Below are 23464 nucleotides of genomic sequence, written 5' to 3'. Positions count from 1 at the left end.
ACATGCATGCTACATACATACTACATGCTACATACATACCACATACATACTACATACATGCTACATACTACATACATACTACATACATACTACATGCATGCTACATACATACTACATGCATGCTACATACATACAACATGCCACGTACATACCACATACATACTACATACATACTACATACATACTACATGCTACATACATACTACATATATACTACATGCATGCTACATACATACTACATGCTACATACATACCACATACATACTACATACATACTACATACATACTACATGCATGCTACATACATACTACATATATACTACATGCATGCTACATACATACTACATGCTACATGCATGCTACATACATACTACATACATACTACATGCTACATACATACCACATATATACTACATACATACAATACATTCATACAATACATACATAGACATACAGTACATATAACATAGAGTAACATACTTACCAATACTTGTCACATTGTTCCCCGAAGCCATTGTCTTTTCCGGAATAAATATTAACATAACAAACCACAAAAATACTCACCCACGATCCGAAGCAGTCCACGAGTGTGTCCCACGACGATCTTGGGTAGAGAACTGCAGCATCAGCTGTTGCTGCCGTTCTCTACGGGCTGCAGGAATCCAATGACGGAAGGTAGGTATCCTTCCGCACTGTATTCCTCCGCCACTTAAAAAAAAAAAAGTCCCTAGTCTCACTTTATGCCATTGCTGCGTGGGAAATTCCCACACAGCAATGGCATAAAGTGAGACTAGGGACTTTTTTTTTTTTTTAAGTGGCGGAGGAATACAGTGCGGAAGGATACCTACCTTCCATCATTGGATTCCTGCAGCCCGTAGAGAACGGCAGCAACAGCTGATGCTGCAGTTCTCTACCCAAGATCGTCGTGGGACACACTCGTGGACTGCTTCGGATCGTGGGTGAGTATTTTTGTGGTTTGTTATGTTAATATTTATTCCGGAAAAGACAATGGCTTCGGGGAACAATGTGACAAGTATTGGTAAGTATGTTACTCTATGTTATATGTACTGTATGTCTATGTATGTATTGTATGAATGTATTGTATGTATGTAGTATATATATGGTATGTATGTAGCATGTAGTATGTATGTAGTATGTATGTAGCATGCATGTAGCATGCAGTATGTATGTAGCATGCATGTAGTATATATGTAGTATGTATGTGGTATGTATGTAGCATGTAGTATGTATGTAGCATGCATGTAGTATGTATGTAGCATGCATGTAGTATATATGTAGTATGTATGTAGCATGTAGTATGTAGCATGCATGTAGTATATATGTAGTATGTATGTAGCATGTAGTATGTATGTAGCATGCATGTAGTATATATGTAGTATGTATGTAGCATGTAGTATGTATGTAGCATGCATGTAGTATGTATGTAGCATGCATGTAGTATGTATATGGTATGTATGTAGCATGTAGTATGTATGTAGCATGCATGTAGTATATATGTGGTATGTATGTAGCATGCATGTAGCATGCATGTAGTATGTATGTAGTATATATGTAGTATGTATGTAGCATGTAGTATGTATGTAGCATGCATGTAGTATATATGTAGTATGTATGTAGCATGCATGTAGTATATATGTAGTATGTAGCATGTAGTATGTATGTAGCATGCATGTAGTATATATGTAGTATGTAGCATGTAGTATGTATGTAGCATGCATGTAGTATATATGTGTTATGTATGTAGCATGTAGCATGCATGTAGTATGTATGTAGTATATATGTGGTATGTATGTAGCATGCAGTATGTATGTAGCATGCATGTAGTATATATGTAGTATGTATGTTGCATGTAGTATTTATGTAGTATGAATGTAGCATGTATGTAGTATGAATGTAGCATGTATGTAGTATGCATGTTGTATGTATGTAGCATGTAATTTTTTTTTTTTTTTTTACATTTAACACATTAGCCGGATGATGGGACTACTACTGTCCCATCATTGGCTAATGTGTCAATCACTGTCATGGTAGCAGGCATCGCCCGATGGGACTTGTAGTCCCATCGGACGATGCCTGCACAGACCCCCGGAGCCTGCACAGACCACCGGCAGGCCGGCACAGCCCCCCGGCAGGCCGGCACAGCCCCCCGGCAGGCCGGCACAGCCCCCCGGCAGGCCGGCACAGCCCCCCGGAGCCTGCACAGACCACCGGCAGGCCGGCACAGCCCCCCGGCAGGCCGGCACAGCCCCCCGGCAGGCCGGCACAGACCACCGGAGCCTGCACAGACCCCCTGGCAGGCCGGCACAGCCCCCCGAAAGGCCCGTACAGACCCCAGAGAGGCTGTACAAGGGCAGGAAAGGGTTTTTCTTATTCCGATACCGGAAGTCCCATAGACTTGAATGGGACTTCCGGTATCGGAATCGGCGATACCGATACTTTTTTTAAAGATCGGCCGATACCATCCGATACGATACTTTGAAGTATCGGACGGTATCGCTCAACTCTACTCCTGAGACATATATTTTGAATTTGTACGCTATCCATACATGTTATCCGGGGATACGGTACCCTTTCTAACCTTTGTGCAATCATGGGCAATCCATACTGGGCCTAACACCGTCTGAGCCTGCCTCCTGAGACATATATTTTGAATGTGTACGCTATCCATACATGTTATCCAGGGATACGGTACCCTTTCTAACCTTTGTGCAATCACGTGCAATCCATACTGGGCCTGACACCGTCTGAGCCTGCCTCCTGAGACATATATTTTGAATGTGTACGCTATCCATACATGTTATCCGGGGATACGGTACCCTTTCTAACCTTTGTGCAATCACGTGCAATCCATACTGGGCCTAACACCGTATGAGCCTGCCTCCTGAGACATATATTTTGAATGTGTACGCTATCCATACATGTTATCCGGGGATACGGTACCCTTTCTAACCTTTGTGCAATCACGTGCAATCCATACTGGGCCTGACACCGTCTGAGCCTGCCTCCTGAGACATATATTTTGAATGTGTACGCTATCCATACATGTTATCCAGGGATACGGTACCCTTTCTAACCTTTGTGCAATCACGTGCAATCCATACTGGGCCTAACACCGTCTGAGCCTGCCTCCTGAGACATATATTTTGAATGTGTACGCTATCCATACATGTTATCCAGGGATACGGTACCCTTTCTAACCTTTGTGCAATCACGTGCAATCCATACTGGGCGTGAGAACGGCTGGCGAGCTGTTAAACAAGCTACAGCACCTGTCCAGACAAGTACAGGGATTCCCTAGCGAGGAGACTTATTTGATTGTTTTCAATGTTGGGACAGCAATTTTTGGGGAGCACTATACTCTGGAGAATGATAGATGGGGCCCACCATACACTGGAACATTCCAAAGGTGGACATCAGACACTGGAGCAGCATTTACAGGGCCCATTATACACTAGAGCATTAGAAATGGGGCCCATTATGTTTGGAGCATTATTTGGGCCCATAAGACAGTGGAGCTTCATCCATGGGGACCAACATATACTGTAGCATTATGTGGAGCTCATCATATACTGTTTCAAACATTATATGGGACCAATGATTCTGTATGGAGAAATAGATGGGCCTCGTCATGAGATGTAAAAAGTGAGGTATTTTTCATTGTACTATACCGCTATTTATCTGCCGTATCGGAGCATGATGAGTTGTGGTATGTGTTAAAGGGGTGGTATGTGTTAAAGGGGCGCTCTTTCGCCCAGGGCACATGAAAACCTGCAGCCAGCCCTCCCCCCCCCCCAACTTTAGCCAAATAACCCCCATTTTTCAGTGCGTAACTTGTATTATGAAGTTAATTAAGGTTGACAAGCTTAAGTAAGAAGAATTGATGCTTTTGGCATTCAAATGGGCACTGTAGGTGTGTTTCCTGTCCGCCTCTCACTGCCAACTTTTATTCCCCATTGACTTACATTGGGTTTCGTGTTTCGGGACGACCCCGACTTTTCCCTATAATCGGACGATCTTGCTCGACCCGACTTTTGGAAAAGTCGGGTTTCACGAAACGAAACGCGACCCTAAAAAACCAAAAGTCGCTCAACTCTAATTACCACCACAGTGACAGAATAATAGCACATACAAGGGACAAATACCACTACACCATGTCCAGACCACATATTACCACCACATGGTGACTGACTACTACAATACTGATCATTAATAAAAAAAACCATAATACTATCACCATAAGTTCCATTACAGACAGGAGATCTGTATTTAGTATTCAGTGTCTGTGTACAGGTAATACAGTGATCACCAGTGACATTATACACAGGAGCTCTGTATATATTGCCAGTGTACAGGTAATACAGTGATCACTGGTGACATTATACACAGGAGCTCTGTATATAGTGTTGATGTACAGATAATACAGTGATCACCAGTGACATTATACACAGGAGCTCTGTATATAATGCCAGTGTACAGTTAATACAGTGATCACTGGTGACATTGCACACAGGAATTCTGTATATAGTGTATAGTGTCAGTGTACAGGTAACACAATGACTCACCAGTGACATCTCTAGGTGAAGTCCTTCAGCTTCACTTTTTATTTTTCTTCCAGCACAGACCACAATCACGTCTTCCAGATAGGGCTCGTCCCTGCAGGAAATAACACAGTTACCTAGAGCTCCACTTGCAGAACACATTACTTAATTTTTTCCCAACTTCTACACTACATCAGATGAAGAAAAAAAGGCGACATAGTGTCGCTCTGCACAGTAACAGGACCTCCCCCTATTTAAAACAGTATCCTCAAAAAAATAAAATAAATACATCACTGCAGTAATAATATCCCTTAATTAACCCCTATGGTAATAATATCTCCCATCCTGGCCCCCGTGTGTATCATTTCTGGCTCCAGCCATATGTTCTCTCATTCTGCCCTCATGAGTATCCATTTTACCCCATATGATCTCCCGATCCTGCCTCATCTGTCCCATGATCCTGCCTCCCCATCTGTCTCCATCGTATCCATCGTGCCCCATGATCCTGCACCCTGTGTCTCCCATCCTGCCCCCTGTGTCTCCCATCCTGCCTCCTGTGTCACACATTCTGCCCCCTCCTGTGTCTCACATTCTGCCCCGTGTCCATTCTGCCCCCTCCTGTGTCTTACTGTCACATTCTGCCCCGTGTCCATTCTGCCCCCTACTGTGTCTCACATTCTGCCCCCTACTGTGTCTCACAGTCTGCCCCCTCCTGTGTCTCACATTTTGCCCCCTCCTGTTCTCACATTCTGCCCCATGTCCATTTTTCCCCCTCCTGTGTCTCACTGTCACATTCTGCCCCCTCCTGTGTCTCACTGTCACATTCTACCCCATGTCCATTCTGCCCCCTCCTGTGTCTCACATTCTGCCTCCATGTCCATTCTGCCCCTCCTGTGTCTCACTGTCACATTCTGCTCCGTGTCCATTCTGCCCCTTCCTGTGTTTCACTTTCCACCCTGTGTCCATTCTGTCTCCTCCTGAGAATCTGCAAAGATACTCCTAGAGAGGGCATCCGCCTTAATATTCTTAGTGCCCGGAAGAAAGGAGAGCACAAAATTAAAATGCATGAAAAACAAGGCCCACCTAGCCTGTCTAGGATTCAATCGCTTGGCTGATTCGAGATAGATCAAGTTCTTGTGGTCGGTGAGGACCACAACTTGATGTCTGGCCCCCCCCCAACTAATGTCTCCACTCTTCAAACTCCCACTTCATGGCCACCAATTCCTGATTCCCCACATCATAATTACGTTCAGATGGGGAAAATTTTTGGGAAAAGAAGGCACAAGGATTCATCTTACCAGATCTCTTTGAGACAAAACGGCTCCTGCACCAATCTCAGAAGCATCTATCTCCACCTGAAATGGAAGTGAAACATCAGGTTGCCATAGAACAGGAGCAGAAGTGAATCTCCGCTTAAGCTCCTGAAACGCCGAGACTGCCTCTGGAAACCAATTCACCACATCAGCGCCCTTTTTGGTCAAATCTGTCAGTGATTTAACAATACCAGAAAAATTAGTTATGAATTTACGGTAGAAATTAGCAAAACCCATACATTTCTGGAGAGCCTTCAAGGAAGTGGGCTGAACCCAATCATAAATGGCCTGGACCTTGACCGGGTCCATTTCAATAGTGGATGGGGACAAAATGAATCCCAAAAACAAAATTTTTTGTACGCCAAAGAGACATTTCGATCCCTTAACATACTGAGCATTTTCTCTCAAAATCCAGAATACAATCCGAACATGTTCCACATGAGAATCCCAATCATTGGAAAAAAGTCAAAATATTGTCCAAATAAACAATCAAAAACTTGTCCTCAAAATCCCGGAAAATATCGTTCATGAAAGATTGGAAGACGGAAGGGGCATTAGCGAGCCCAAAAGGCATCACTAGGTACTCAAAATGCCCCTCGGAAGTATTAAACGCCGACTTCCATTCATCACCGTGCTTGATGCAAATAAGATTATACACCCCCTAAGGTCAAGCTTGGTAAACCAACTAGCAAATTTCACTCTAGAGAATAAATCGGAAATCAGGGGTAACGGATACTGATATTTAACAGTGATTTTATTAAGAAGACGATAGTCAATACATGGCCTCAATGAGCCATATTTCTTGTCCACAAAGAAAAAGCTGGCACCTAAGGGGGAAGAGGACGGACTGATATGACCCTTCTCCAATGACTCTTTGATATAAGATCGGATAGCATCATGTTCCGGTACAGATAAATTGAAGAGCCGACCCTTGGGAAATTTACAACCGGGCACTAACTCGATCGCGCAATCATAACTCCTAAGAGGAGGCAATGACGCAGACTTACTCTCACTAAATACATCAGCGAAATCAGCCAAATAGTCAGGAACATCATGAGACTGGGGAGAGGTAGAGAAAATAGGAGTGTCACTAAGAACACATTGACAACCCCAACTAACCACAAACACAGATTTCCAATCCAGAACAGGATTATGGGTCTGCAAGCAATGAAAACCCAATACAATGTCATGCAAATTATGCAACACCAAAAATTTAAAATTCTCTTGGTGGTCCGGGACTACCTGCATTATCACCTGGGTCCAAAACTGGGGTTCATTCTCCGCCAAAGGGGTAACATCAATACCCCTTAAAGGAATAGAAGTCCGCAGGGGTACCATGGGAAAAACCACAACGTTTGGCAAAGTCAACATCCATCAGGTTCAGGGCTGCTCCAGAATCAACAAAAGCCTTAGCAGAAAATGAAGATAAGGAGCAGATCAAGGAAACCGACAAAAGGAATTTAGGCTGCACATTGCCCAAAACAAATGAGTGAGCAAAACGTTTTTCCCGCTTAGGGCAGATGGAAATAGCATGAGAGGCATCCCCACAAAAGAAGCACAACTTATTACGCCTTCTAAATTCTTGATGTTGAGCCCTAGAAATCTCTATCACACTACATGGGCTCAGAAGCTGGTTCAAAAGGCAACACCGCCTCTAGCATAGTTCACATAAACGTCTGTCAATTTGAATGGCTAATGACATAGAGTCGTTGAGACCAGAGGGGACAGGAAATCCCACCATTACATCTTTTACAGTCTCTGCCAGACCTTTCTGAAAAAGAGCCGCTAGGGCATCATCGTTCCATTTAGTAAGGACCACCCACTTTCAGAATTTCTGCCAATATAACTGCCACTTCCTGACGCTGGTTCAATTCCAATAAAGTTTTCTCAACTTGATCAATAACATTAGGTTCACCATACAACAACCCCAGGGCTTGAAAAAACGCATCCACATTAGCCAGAGTAGGATCCCCAGGTGTCAGAGAAAAAGCCCAGTCCTGAGGGTCACCGCGCAGCAGGGAGATGACAATTTTAACCTGCTGCACTGAGTTCCCAGAGAAATTAGGCTTCAAAGCAAAAAACAGTTTACAATTATTCTTAAAGTTCATAAATTTAGACCGATCCCCAGAAAATAAATCAGGAATAGGGATTTTAGGTTCTACAACAGTCAACTGCGCGAGATAGGCTGAAATTCTCCAAAATTCAGCAGCGAGCTGCTCAGACAATTGCTTAGTATCCATTAAAGAAAAAAATCCTACTACAACCCCCAGAGAAAAAGAGGAAAAAATATATAAAAAATTCTGACACTCCTTTTTTTTAACTATTCTTTCCTTCTTTAGAGTACCCTAGAATTTACAGTTTGGCCGGTGATTCTGTTATGATTAGGTAACCGAGGAGGATAGCAGGGGAATAGACTAGGCAACCAGATAACAAGAGAGGTTGGTAACTTAGCGGATTGCAGACCCCTAAACTGACAACACAACTAGAATTAGCCATGGGACGTATCTACGATGCCCTAAATGCTTCGGCACAGCCAAAGAATTATCTAAGCCTAAAGAGAGAAAAGGGAAAGCTAAACTGCCCCAGAGTAGAACCCCAAAGGAATAGCTAACCCCCGAACATATATTGCCAGTGAGACAAGATGAAGCACAAAACACAGGCAGAAAATAGAGTAAGCAAATGATGGGGCCCAAACTGTCTAGATAGAACAGGACAGGAAAGGATACTGTCTGCAATCATGCAAAAAACCCTAAGAAAAAATCCAACACGTCTGATATGCAAAAATACTGAGGCCACACGACCTCTCCCCCACTAAATCAGAACTCTGGTGTGAACTGGATGCAAAATAAAAGATACTGATATAACAGGGGATTAGAAATACTGAAAAGACTGACATGAGCTGTGGCATATGGAACAGAGTCCAGCACAGGTCCAAGCAGGGAACAAGGCTGAACTCACACCAGGAAAGCAGAAATCAGAGGAAAGCAAAAAAATGGATCAACTGCAAAAAGATTCAAGCAGACAAATAACTTATCTGCAGGACAAAGCAGGAGGCAAGCAGACTTCCAAAATGCTCAGGAAGAAAACCAAATCACTGGCAACAACTGAGGGAAGGTTGCTCACTTATATCTCTCCAGTCTGTAACACCTGACCTCCAATCATCCTCCTCAGGTGATTGACTTCTGTCAGCCAGACCAGCTCCATTACCAGCAGCAACCACCAGAAGGAGCCCAAACTCAGAAGCCAGGTCAAAAGTGTTCACAACACCCATCACTTTTGGTGTCCCAATTTGGCGGTCGGTGAACTTCTTCCGCTTAGAATTCTGGGATACGGTGACATTTGGACAGTCAAGGAAATGAAAACATTACAAGGAAATTATATAAATAGATGCCATGATTCTAGAAGGACTATACAGTTCACTTTTGCTACAGAGTCCCCTGACTTCTATGTATGGGTATGGACAGTTATACTGGACCCTAAACGCAGAGCTGTGTCTACAATGATTGGAGTGAATGCAAAATAAGAGCATGTTACCATTGACCATTAAATGGACAAAACCTAAGACAGAAACAAAGTGAACAGATAAAATACCCTGCTGATAATAAATAAGTAAAAGCAATAGTGCATATAAATAACATAGGGAACTTAGTAAACACCGTTTTTAATTTAAAAAAGCATAAAAGCCATCCCACCAGCATAAAAGGTGAACCCAAATCTGGGATAGTCCTAAGCTTTAATACTTTTAATACTAGAGGTTAGGACCATTCTGAATTTGGGTACACCTTGATGCTGGTGGGATGGCTTTTATGATTTTTTAAAATCAAAAATGGTGTTTACTAAGCGCCCTATGTTATTTATAAGCACAATTGCTTTTACGTATTTGCTTAAAGCAGGGTATATGTTCATTTTGTTTCCGCCTTACGTTTTATCTGCTTAATGGCCATTGTGAACATGCTCCTATTTTGCATTCAGACCAACTTAATACTTCAGTTAACTTTATACAGTTAAGTTTCAGGTTTCTGCATTTAGTGCGGCCTCCCTTTCTTTGATCTGAACATTACATTTATATAGCTTCCCATTTTGCTGACCACTCATGTTCAGGACCTGGTCCTGCTCGGCTTTTACATTGACGTCACTTTGACACATGGTATGGTTTTAATACTAGCGGTGGGATGGCTTTTACACATTTTTTAATCTAACAATATTTGCTAAGCACTCTATGTTATTTCTATGCACTATTGCTTTTACTTTCTTACAGCAGGGTATATGTTCATTTTGTTTCTGTCTTATGTTTTGTGCTTACAATGATGTTAAAGCATCACATGATTATATAGCTCTTTTGTACTTTACTATCTTTTATCTTCATACAGTGGGGCAAAAAAGTATTTAGTCAGTCAGCAATAGTGCAAGTTCCACCACTTAAAAAGATGAGAGGCGTCTGTAATTTACATCACAGGTAGACCTCAACTATGGGAGACAAACTGAGAAAAAAAAATCCAGAAAATCACATTGTCTGTTTTTTTTTCATTTTATTTGCATATTATGGTGGAAAATAAGTATTTGGTCAGAAACAAGCAATCAAGATTTCTGGCTCTCACAGACCTGTAACTTCTTCTTTAAGAGTCTCCTCTTTCCTCCACTCATTACCTGTAGTAATGGCACCTGTTTAAACTTGTTATCAGTATAAAAAGACACCTGTGCACACCCTCAAACAGTCTGACTCCAAACTCCACTATGGTGAAGACCAAAGAGCTGTCAAAGGACACCAGAAACAAAATTGTAGCCCTGCACCAGGCTGGGAAGACTGAATCTGCAATAGCCAACCAGCTTGGAGTGAAGAAATCAACTGTGGGAGCAATAATTAGAAAATGGAAGACATACAAGACCACTGATAATCTCCCTCGATCTGGTGCTCCACGCAAAATCCCACCCCGTGGGGTCAGAATGATCACAAGAACGGTGAGCAAAAATCCCAGAACCACATGGGGGGACCTAGTGAATGAACTGCAGAGAGCTGGGACCAATGTAACAAGGCCTACCATAAGTAACACACTACGCCACCATGGACTCAGATCCTGCAGTGCCAGACGTGTCCCACTGCTTAAGCCTGTACATGTCCGGGCCCATCTGAAGTTTGCTAGAGAGCATTTGGATGATCCAGAGGAGTTTTGGGAGAATGTCCTATGGTCTGATGAAACCAAAATGGAACTGTTTGGTAGAAACACAACTTGTCGTGTTTGGAGGAAAAAGAATACTGAGTTGCATCCATCAAACACCATACCTACTGTAAAGCATGGTGGTGGAAACATCATGCTTTGGGGCTGTTTCTCTGCAAAGGGGCCAGGACGACTGATCCGGGTACATGAAAGAATTAATGGGGCCATGTATCGTGAGATTTTGAGTGCAAACCTCCTTCCATCAGCAAGGGCATTGATGATGAAACGTGGCTGGGTCTTTCAACATGACAATGATCCAAAGCACACCGCCAGGGCAATGAAGGAGTGGCTTCGTAAGAAGCATTTCAAGGTCTTGGAGTGGCCTAGCCAGTCTCCAGATCTCAACCCTATAGAAAACATTTGGAGGGAGTTGAAAGTCCGTGTTGCCAAGCGAAAAGCCAAAAACATCACTGCTCTAGAGGAGATCTGCATGGAGGAATGGGCCAACATACCAACAACAGTGTGTGGCAACCTTGTGAAGACTTACAGAAAACGTTTGACCTCTGTCATTGCCAACAATGGATATATCACAAAGTATTGAGATGAAATTTTGTTTCTGACCAAATACTTATTTTCCACCATAATATGCAAATAAAATGAAAAAAAAACAGACAATGTGATTTTCTGGATTTTTTTTTCTCAGTTTGTCTCCCATAGTTGAGGTCTACCTATGATGTAAATTACAGATGCCTCTCATCTTTTTAAGTGGTGGAACTTGCACTATTGCTGACTGACTAAATACTTTTTTGCCCCACTGTATATGCCCTAGTGTATGAGACCCTCACTATGAGCCAGACAAGAGAACTACTGTGTAAGAGTGACTCCCTTACTTATAGATGGATCCCATCCATGCACTACATTGTTGACTGTTCAGTCATGAAATGTATAGTTGTTTTCAAGAACGTGAAAAAAACATGACCTTCAATAAGTTGTTTCTTTATGAAGTCTTTCCAGGGGAATACGTCAGCCTCTCTTATCAAGATCAGTCTTATTGTTTACTTGCAATGTTTTTTTTAGCATCAGTAGCTTATTGCTCTGGCACAAAAGCTTGGTCCCTTTTTGTGATAAGCAGCTCACTGTCTATAGACAACGTACATAGAGGACTGTGATGTGGGTGGAGTTAGCTGTGGTGTGAGTGGAGTCAGCTTTCTCAGCTTTGTTGCATTGCTAAATCTAAAAACCCGGATTGTGTCAGAATGGCTGCACACAGTAATCTAAATGATACATTTTTGATTTCAGGGTCTACTGGCCTACATTATGCTGATCTCAGATGAGGTAGCAAAAACCTGGTGACAGATTCCCTTTAAATAGTCCATAAGTCAACAGTATGACTAAGTACAGTGGGGAAAAAAAAGTATTTAGTCAGCCACCAATTGTGCAAGTTCTCCCACTTGAAAAAATGAGAGAGACCTGTAATTGACATCATAGGTAGACCACAACTATGAGAGTCAAAATGAGAAAACAAATCCAGAGAATCACCTTGTCTGATTTGGCAAGATTTATTTTGCAAATTATGGTGGAAAATAAGTATTTGGTCATTAACAACAGTTCATCTCAATAATTTGTTATATATCATTTGTTAGCAATAACAGAGGTCAAACGTTTTCTGTAAGTCTTCACAAGCTTGGCACACACTGTTGGTGGCATGTTGGCCCATTCCTCCATGCAGATCTCCTCTACAGCAGTGATATTTTGGGCCTGTCACTGGTCAACACGGACTTTTAAATCCCTCCAAAGGTTTTCTATGGGATTGAGATCTGGAAACTGGTTAGGCCCCTCCAGAACCTTCATATGCTTCTTACGAAGCCACACCTTCGTTGCCCTAGTGGTGTGCTTGGGATCATTATCATGCTGAAAGACTCATCCACATTTCATCTTCAATGCCCTAGCTTATGGAAGGAGATTTGGCTCCATTTATTCTTTCATGTACACGGATCAGTCATCCTGGTCCCTTTGCAGAGAAACAGCCCCAAAGCATGATGTTGCCAAACCCATGCTTCACAGTAGGTATGGTATTCTTAGGATGCAACTCAGCATTCTGTCTCCTCTAAACATGACGAGTTTTGTTTTTATCAAACAGTTCTACTTTGGTTTCATCAGACCATATGACATTCTCTCAATACTATTCTGGATAGTCCAAATGCTGTCTAGCAAACCTTAGATGGGCCTAGACATGTACTGGCTTAAACAGGGGGACATGTCTGGCACTGCAGGATCTGAGTCCCTGGCGGCGCAGTGTGTTACTGATGGTAGCCTTTGTTGCGGTGGTCCCAGCTATATGCAGGTCATTCACTAGATCCCCTCGTGTGGTTCTGGGATTTTTGCTCACCGTTCTTGTGATCATTTTGACCCCACTGGGTGAGATCTTGCGTGGAGCCCCAGATAGAGGGAGATTATCATTGGTCTTGTATGTCTTCCACTTTATTATTATTGCTCCCACAGTTGATTTCATCACACCAAGCTGCTTGCCTATTGCAGATTCAGTCTTCCCAGCCTGGTTCAGTGCTACAATTTTTTTTTTGTTGTCCTTCGACAGCTCTTTGGTCTTCACCATAGTGGAGTTTAGAGTCAGACTGTTTGAGGTGGTGGACAGGTGTCTTTTATACTGATTAAGTTTAAACAGGTGCCATTACTACAGGTAATGAGTGGAGGACAGACGAGCCTCTTAAATAAGAAGTTACAGGTCTGTGAGAGCCAGAAATCTTGCGTGTTTTCAGGTGACAAAATACTTATTTTCCACCATAGTTTGCAAAATAAATCTTGCCAAATCAGACAAGGTGATTCTCTGGATTTGTTTTCTCATTTTGACTCTCATAGTTGTGGTCTACCTATGATGTCAATTACAGGCCTCTCTCATCTTTTTAAGTGGGAGAACTTGCACAATTGGTGGCAGACTAAATACTTTTTTTCTCCACTGTATAAGGATCTTTATAACATTGTTTCTAGATCCAAAAAAACCCTCTTTCTCCACTAATCAGTCTCTTTTTCTCTTCTCCACTGATTCACTTTCAATAACAGCTGAGTTCTGAAATCTGTCTACAAATTTGTTTCAGTCAGGTATCACTTTACATTTGACGCACTAAAACTATATGGTGAGTATATGGGGAAGATGCTGGAGGTAGAAAAAGGTAGAGCAGGCAAAGAGAAAATGCTGAAGCTATTATTACAGAGGTGGAAAAAATACTAGAAATGCAGGATAAATGTCATTTAGTGTCCAGAAATACTACTACAAGTATTAATCATATATGAATGACAGCTTATTTTGAAGAGTTAACACTTTAAGATTGATTCTAAGCACTAATTCTTTAGAGTCTTTAGAGTTCTTTATACCGCTGCCTATATAGTGCCTTACCCCATTTATAGCTTACACTGATTTATCAGAATTTCTACCAACCTAAAACAAGGGCAAATTATTGTGCCTTTTATGATTATTATCAGCGTTTTACTTTGTTCTGTACGTAACTCCCTGGCAGCTGCCTATTTTCTGCACCCATGCACATAGCTCACCACTAACTGGAAACGTTTTCGTCCTCCATTTTACTGGTAAGACAAATTTCCATTCTCAGTTAAACTTGGACTCCCTTGAGAAATAAATACATAATCTCTGAGCCAAGATAGTCATCTCAGGATGGCACCTGCCATCACTAATGCAACCACAGACAGCAGCTGCCGCAAGATGCCAGCTATGCCTATTTATTGCACGGACAGCTACGTCTATATTTATGACTTTCGCAGCAATATCAGTATTTACAGCTTCTGCTACTACTGTAATTCACAGCAACTGCGGTTCTCTCTGCTTTCCACAATTGTGTGGCAACGCACATCTTAGTATTCCGCAGATACCCCAGTGACTATAAAATACAAAGTCCTTTTGTAACTATATTCTTTATGGGACTGGCACACAGTATTCAAGAAGTATACTGTATATTTCAAAGCCGTGAAGTCATTTTATTGTGCACGGTGTTTTGTTATCATGAAACTTAGAGGAAATCTGCCAGCTGAATATACTATACCTTGTAGGCATAGTATTGGGAAAGATCTACTCCTCTATTAACCTGATCATCAAAAAATACTGAGCCATTTGGCTAATAAGAGCTATCAATGAATACAGCGGACTCATAGGAATATCTTGTAATTTTAATGGCAGCTTTCAACCTTTCTCTCAGCTGTGAAGGCGGCAAGAAGAGCGATCCCCTATAATCTGTTCTGTCCTGTCTAATAATGCCAAATGTATATACTTTACTTTCACATGTCAATATTTGGTATCATGGAAAAAAAATGTTCCAAGCAACTATATTTAAACATTTCCATACTGCTGTCCGACAAACGTTTAAAAATTGTACAATTTTCATGCAGAAATTTCATATTGTCATCCATGTGCCATCCATGTGATTGGATTTTACCTTTGTGTGACATCCTGTACCATCTCTTTTTGCATCAACATCATCATCATTTTCAATGTTATAAAAGGTACATGATCAAATAAAGTTTCCTACATTAATAATGACAATGCATCAGTGAAAATCGGATGCAATACATTTTGCACACCTCATAGACTTGAGTATCTTGTCCAATATTTCTGAAAAGAATAGTGCATGTTGCAATTTTTTTCTCACACACACATCATCCCATGTGAAAAACTGTCATTTGATCAGCCCTATTGGTCAGTGAGATGTCAGATTGTTACTTTGACAGCACATGTCCATATAATATGCTCATCTGAATGAGTCCTAAGGGTCCAAGAGCAGCTGGAAACCAGGCTGAGTTGACAACATCTTTGGCAAGGGTTTTTTAAATTTACATTTGGGACACAGTATTAAATGAAAATGTCCAAGGTGCTATAACAGAACTGATAAATTGACATTTCATAAAAAAACGTGTTAAGAAAGCAACCAATTTTTCATAGCTAATATGAAAAATATCACTAAGTCTATAAGAAAGACCATGGACAAAATTTACTCAAATGTCTGATTTTTTTAATTTTATTTCTGTTTGGAAATCCTCAAAAAACATTCAATAAGTTCGCATAAGGGGTTATATTCACTGGGGATGTAACTAGAGAAGGAAAAGAATGAACCACATGTATATTTGTTCTGTATTTTGCTGTACATTCAGTGCAGATGTAGGGAAGGTGACCTGACAGACGGACTGACTAGTCAGAGTGAAGAAGGAAAGGTTTGCACAGTGTAGGTAGGTGTCAGGTATTACAGTGGGGAAACAGCTAGGAAAGTGTAGTGGACGTGCAGTACCTTGGGTTGACCATTAGATGGCAGGGAGGAGTGTGAGCAAAGGACTTGACAACAGCTTAGGGCTTTAGAAACCGTTGGTCATGGGGGGCATGGTTACAGTGACAGGGGACCGGGAAAGCTATAAATACTGAGGGAGGGTTCCAGAAGGTTCCAGTCCCCAGGGGGAGCTCCAGTAACAGGAGGACTGCGACAGTCTGTGCGCTGTGAGGAGAATCTAAACCAGGTGGACTGAGGAGAACGTCAGGGGGGTGGTCCTGACAGGAAGAACCGCAGAAGGGACGAGGCACTGGGTGTGAGACACCGTAGTTGACACGACGACTGATCAGTGGAAGCGCTGTTGGTTTACGGGCCTAAGGCGGCCACAGTGACGGACCTGTCAGGAGCGTCGACAGTAAGAAGAGGGGACGGTGTACGCATACACGTCCCCAGCATAGAGTACGGTGTTTGAGAAGCGGCCCTGGAAACGGAGGGCCGTGAGATAAAGAAAGTGCGGTGTGCTTTGAGGCCGTCAGACGGACGGCGGGTGAAATAAACTTGGACCTGTTGCACCCAGAATCTGCCTCCATCGTGTCTCTGTTTTCGTCTCTGCACTGTAAGAAGAGGGACCACCCCCCAGCTCGGCCCACCGACCCTACATTGATTTCAAGATATGCATTGTAAAGGTAAAGCCAAAAATTGACAAGCTACAAAATACAACTTTGCATCACAGATCCATTTCTTAGTAGATTTTGCACTGATTTTTATCCAACAAGTGGATGAAATTTGCTTGATAAGTTCTCATCCTTTTAGCTAGAATTATGATACATTATTGACTTCTGCCCATAAAATCTATAAGTAAAATTTGCAGCAAATCCTCTCCAGTAGATCATACCATTTTGAGTTACTATAGCTCAACTGGTGTTTCCTAAGTGTCCATTCTTCAAAAATTATATGGACCATATATTGTAAGTTTAAAGTAAATGGTCATCAAGTTCTTTAGTTACTTCTAGCTTTAGATAATCCAAGGCTGAATTTTGCTAGTGAGCTGTTCATTAAAAGGATATGGTATCTGATGACAAATAGACTGTGACATAATATCTAAGATACAGCACATACACACTCCTCAAAATTGAAATTGCAACACCAAGAAGGTAAATGTGTGAAATTATTGAAATCAAAGGGTGGAAACAACATTTTAAAAATATCTCAATTTATTCAGTAAAAAATATGAGTGCCACAAGAAGAAATACACGCATCATGCTAGTAATGAGGTCATTAATATTTGCCTGAACAATATTTTGCTCAAACTTACACACCAACTTATTATGCAAGGAATTTATCAAAATCTATTGTTGGCAGCTCTGTTTGCAATTGTCGACTAATGACATCCCAAATGAGCTCGATGAGCATCAAGACCGGAGACGCTGCAGGTCATGGTAGCATGCTTAGGCCGCAAAGGCTGCACACAATAAAACCAGCCACATGCAGCCTGTCTTTGTTGTGTTGATATCCAGCTCCTTTGTATAAATGGCCATTGTCAAATCAATGTAACGCGGAGCCAATTGTGTACCTGGAATAAAGAGTAGAGGGGATCGGACAGGTGTTATGTTCCTTCATCAAGGGCTCTTCATGATGTTGCCCATGTGAGTAAATCTTTAGAATTTACAAGATTCATCAAATTTTTCAAGAATATCTGATTTGTCGTGAATTGAGTTGCTATAAATTATTTGTTCTCACTGTTCTCTTTTCCTTATATACTAATATTCTTCATTGACATGCTGTCACATATACTATCTGTACAGCTTCTTCAATGTCTAAGGCTATGATGTGAGCTGTGAAGTTTCAAGTTTCATGACAAAATGGCTGCTGCATTTTTGGCTTCTTCTTTTACACAGGCTATGATAGTCCCTCCTGATTGGCTGTGCTATACCATGTGATGTCATATCTGCAAGGAAGGATAAACCTGCCTGAGGTCATGCTAGCCTTCACTTTGTGATAGATGATATGATCTTCTGCAATGTGTAAAATAGCGGTGTCCATGTTATTCAAATTGTTTGAAGCAAAATTGCAAATTGTTTGCGTTTACCGGCTTACTGTTGACTTTATAACATTTCAGTATGAATTTGCTTTGCATCTTATGGATTAATTATTCTCTTCTGATTAATTATCATGATGGAAATTTCAGGGCACTGAACTGGTTCCTTTTTACATATGTAATACTTTTAACAGCCATAGGAAAGGAAAAATACGATTTGTGAAAAATAAATTTGAGGAGAGAGAGTCTGCTAAACATGGGCAATTTTCATTATATCAGAATATTCATTTGTTTTCTTTCCTTTCCATTTTACTTCTGACTTTTCAAGCACTAACCTTGAATAAATGCATTATTAGTGTCAATTATCTAATTTTACTTTGGTAATTGCTATGGAAAATGTAGTAAATTAAGAAATCACGAGCAAAGCTTTTATATGTTGCTGAATGAGGTAATAAAAGCAGATGAGTTGTTATGGAAAATTGATTGAATTTAATCATCCCTTATGTCAGTACATTCAGACTGGAGAGAAGGAAAAGCATAAACTGATCTGTGCTATTGACATCAGGATAGCAAAGCTTTCGATATACGAAATATCTGCCGAATACAGAGTAGAATATTCCTTCTTCACATGGACACTGGGCAAAGGTGGCTCTCGGAGTTTAGGCATGGGTACGGGGAAGAGGCAGTAGACTTGGTGATGTGGCTATGGGATATTATTGGGCAATCCTTCATTTTTTATCAGTTTTTGTATAGTTATTTGAATAGCCACCATTTAATTGTATACTGCGTCCCACAGTTCCCATATGCCTGCTTCAAGCATCTGTTTGCCAGGGAGGCTTCCTTTAGAGAAAAGGTTGTCTAGCTGAAATAATCCGTTTAACTGGATTAAATAAGAAAATGTAAGGTTCAATAATGCCCCCTATATTGAATATCTATACTTAATATTTCTCTGTATGTTTCACACAAATAAGAATCCAATAAGTATTTTCCCTTCATGTGTTTTTATAATCTCCAGGCTTTGAAGATGCACTTTTATATGTAAGTCCAATCATTCTTGTGAATTACTAATGGCTCTGTATTGCTGTTTCATCAATCGTCTATTAACGGTAACAAAGTTTAGTGCCTGTTTAGCACATTTCTGTGTTTGTTTTTTTGTTTTAATTTAAACTGCTCATCTGCGGCTGAAATTTCCCCAGTACTTCTGTTCCTAGAAAGTAGATATCTCAGTAGGTTTTCCTTCCACTTTGTATGCAGGCTAATACTCATAGGCAGAGCAGAGATCTACACTTATTTCCCTAGTGTCCTTTTATCATGAGCTTTTCATCAGATATTTTTTATTACAATAAGTGTGGCTAAATTATTAAATAAATACAGTGAATAGATCTAATAATATATGCAGCTGTGCGGAATAACTACCGGGAAACTTGAGCATTCTGATAATATTAGACATATGGTAGTGCAGAAACTGCGTTCTACATCCATCTTCCTGCAAATTGTACTGAGACTCATTATTGTTTCCGTTTTTTATCGCATGTTATATACTTATGTCACATACAGTACCCTGTACTCGGTTTGCACCTTTTTCATAAATGTAGCCCGTACAATTAAGATCACTTAAAGATAAATAAAAATCATCTTAAATATTATTGTAACAACTATCTACATTTCTTATCTAACTTTGACTTTACATAGCAAGTGTTAACATAATGTTTTATTATTGGCATTGTCAAGAAAGACAACCACAAAGAGCAATTCACTTTATGATGCGTAACAGCAAACCACACATGTAGTACTTAATGCTAACCCGTTATGCTCCACATGCTATTATCCTGCAGATATGGGGCTGGTCTTCAGGTTAATAGTGTTCTAAAGCTACCTGGCCCCACACTGAAAGCCGGCTTTACACCTCCTGGGAGCCTCAGGCTTTCAGTCATAGAGGTGCGGCCGACTCACCTTCAGTCACTGCTTAGTTCATAGTAAGCAGCGGATTTGAGTATGACCCGACACTGGCTGACAGTCGGCTCAGAACTGATGAGCGCGCAGTCCGTTATTGCCATCATGGCGTACTATGCACTGAGTGGTGTATGAATCCCTGCTGGCCGTGCCTCTATGCCTGAGAGCTGGAATAAAGTTCATTTCCTCATGTTGCTGCACTTTCAGTACAGTGGCCGGGCAGCTCTGGAATACTACTAACCCTATATCTGCGGGTTAATAGCATTTGGGGATGTGACAGATTCCCTTTAAGAAGCATCTGTCACAAGACTTTACAATAAAACTGTATACATTTTTAAATAGATATTTTAAAGAGATTTTTAGACCTGATGATTCTGCTATACTTTATTAAGATACAAGTAAGATGAAATGTGTAATCCTTTGTGAAATTTCGCTCTGTCTAATATTAGAACAAGCAATCTAACTAGACTAATAAAATTGTCATTTTAATTTAAAAAGGGTAACGCCTGCCTGACGTGGATTTTCCAAATAATTAAGCCTGCCTCATCAGGTCTAAGACATCTATTTAATAAATGAACAACTTAAAGAATTTCATATCTGTTTGTCATTTCCTTGCAGCTAATTTCTGAATGGATTACCAATTTATACTTTTTTTTTTAAATTGTAATTTTTATTACAATTTTTCAAATTTTGCAGGAAAAGAAAAAATTATTAGGCATTTTAGGTTTTTCACTATCATTTATAGGTTAGCAACCAATCTTAACCAATCTTATTCTATAGTAATAGCTAAACATTTTCAAGTGGATAAAGAGTAAAATTTTACAAACAAACTCACAGACTCAGACAAAAGGAAAGGGGGGGAAATGATGTGGAATGTTCCAACCTAGTTATAGCCATCTCATAGAGGTCATATATTTAACATGGCCCAAAAGGAATCCCAAGGAACGAATTCTAATTTTTTTAAGATAAAATGCAATTTTATATACTATAATACAGTATTATTCAGTACTAATTGGATCATGAAATAATACTATGCTATACCAGTGTCTACAGCAATTTAAGTTTCAGGATAAAATGGACAATAATGACTGAAATATTAATGGAAGGCCGAATAAAAATTCTGAAGAAAAAAACGCTTAGTGTAAAGACGCAAATTATGTGACACGTTCCAAAATATTTCCAATGAGATCAATTAATTAATTCTCCACAATCTATATGTGTTTTGATGCAAACGTGGCCAACCCTGGTTGTTTACATTGCTAAAATGTATAGTAAAGGCTCAAATCGAAAATCACTCACCAAATGATATATTGCCAAAATATAAGCCACATGTTGGACCTTTGAGCATCCGGGTTTGCCAATTCCTTTGATTTGTTCTGGTGTCATGTTTGTTGCTTGTACTTTCTGCTGGGTCACAGTTTTGAGACAGAAATTAATTTAAAGTGAAGACTTAACCCAACTTCCTTCCTGTGCTCACACTCCTTTACGCATGAGTCAAAATGTGTGAGATTGTACAGATATGACTAGTATAGCGCCCAGTTTCATGTTTTATAAATTAGCATGCACAGACATGTGGTTTACCCTACAATATTCATATATGAGCCCCCTGATATTTATATGTAACTGGTCGGCTGCGTTAAACAAGCAGGACTATAATGTTTCTTAGCCCTTACTGCTCTTTTTACTGTAATCTACTACTAAAGGTTTATTATTAGCAGAAGATTTTTGCAAAATTGACTACATAGTTTTACTATATTTCATATCTATTTTTGTAGTTCGCACTTGGCAATTTATTTTTCTAAAGCTCAATAGAATAAGTTAGTACTATATTGAAGTAATCAGTCATTAGATTTATGCTGCCCAAACCACAAGCAGCATGAATCAGAACCTGGAGCCAGATCTGTTTGACTCTATACATACAGTTTGATAAGCCATCCAGTGACTATAGAGACCTGATTAGCCATCTTCTTCCTGCACAGCTCCAGGGAAGAAGATGATTGATTGACAGGTGTCTCCTGTTGTGGTTTGGGTAGCATAAATCTAATGAGAGGTTCTCTTTAATAAGATACATATTTGTTTCAACTTTTTGTGGTTCATATTGTTTTTCTATATTTTAGAGTTAATAAAAATAATACTAAGCAGATCAATAATTGTATTCTATCCAGACCACTTTTTAGTCCTAAAATAGTCTAGAGATTTTATAGATTCTGCTATTTTATTAAATAACATTAACAATAATCAGATATTTTTCAAAAGTATGCTCACAAAATGGGTAACAACCCTGGCCTTCTGTACAAAATATTTTATAGATTCTTATTGATGTATTGTGAAACACATTTGTGTCAAAATTATGAAATTATGATTATAGTTCTTCTAATCTTATTAGTTATTATTGAGATTCCTATTATTATTTTATAGGTTATGATTGGACAACGATCTACAAAATGTTCCAACTCAGACTACTTTAACGCATTGTTGACGCAAACAATATTTTTTCCTCCTCGCTTTCCAAGAGCCATGACTTTTCTGTTTTTCAGAAGACATTGCATATTTTTTTCAATATGAGTTGTATTTTTAGTGGATCTATTTAGTTCACTGTAAAATGCACTGTAAAATGTGTATAATGTAAAAATAAAAGTTTGGGGTGGAATTGAAGGAAGGAAACCACGGCACAAAGAATATGCAGCCTAGGTTTGTACAAAGAATTATGTCTGTGTTTGTTTAATTATTATCTACCGTATTTTTTTGACAATGAGACGCACCGGACCATAAGACTCACTAGGTTTTAGAGGAGGAAATTAGGAAAAAAAATTGAAGCAAAAAATGTGATCAATTCTGACCTTAATATCCCCTATGCTGGTATATATGGTTGACTCATCACCATCCTGATACACATGGCCCCCTCATCCCTACCCTGATATGCATCAATTCCTCATCCCTATCCCGGTATGCATAGCCCCTTCATTCCTATCCTGGCATGCATAGCCCCTTTATCCCTATCCTGGTGTGCATGGCCCCCTCAACTCTATTATGGTAGGAATGGCCCCCTCATCCCTATTCTGGCAGGAATGATCATCCTCATCTCTATCCTAGTATGCAGAGCAACCCATCTCATCCTAGAATGCATGGACCCATCCCTATCCTGGTATGCAGGGTCCCC

General features: G+C 40.3%; 1 protein-coding gene across 1 annotated transcript in view; it reads right to left on the bottom strand.

The window, feature by feature from the left end:
- The window catches only part of LAPTM5 (lysosomal protein transmembrane 5), a 170292-nt gene extending 148549 nt beyond the window's left edge, over positions 1–21743 (bottom strand). The window contains exon 1 of the mRNA XM_073563328.1: positions 21604–21743. Coding sequence (XP_073419429.1) covers positions 21604–21690 — 87 coding nt within the window. The 5' untranslated portion in view covers positions 21691–21743. The remainder of the gene's footprint in view (positions 1–21603) is intronic.
- Positions 21744–23464: the final 1721 nt, after the last annotated feature.

The sequence above is a fragment of the Dendrobates tinctorius genome, unplaced genomic scaffold (genome assembly GCF_039654945.1).
Source record: "Dendrobates tinctorius isolate UK_male_01 unplaced genomic scaffold, ASM3965494v1 ptg000015l, whole genome shotgun sequence".
NCBI classification, from domain to species: Eukaryota; Metazoa; Chordata; class Amphibia; order Anura; family Dendrobatidae; genus Dendrobates; species Dendrobates tinctorius.
The sequence above is the reverse complement of the archived record's forward strand: the minus strand, read 5'-3'. Positions and strand labels throughout refer to the sequence as shown.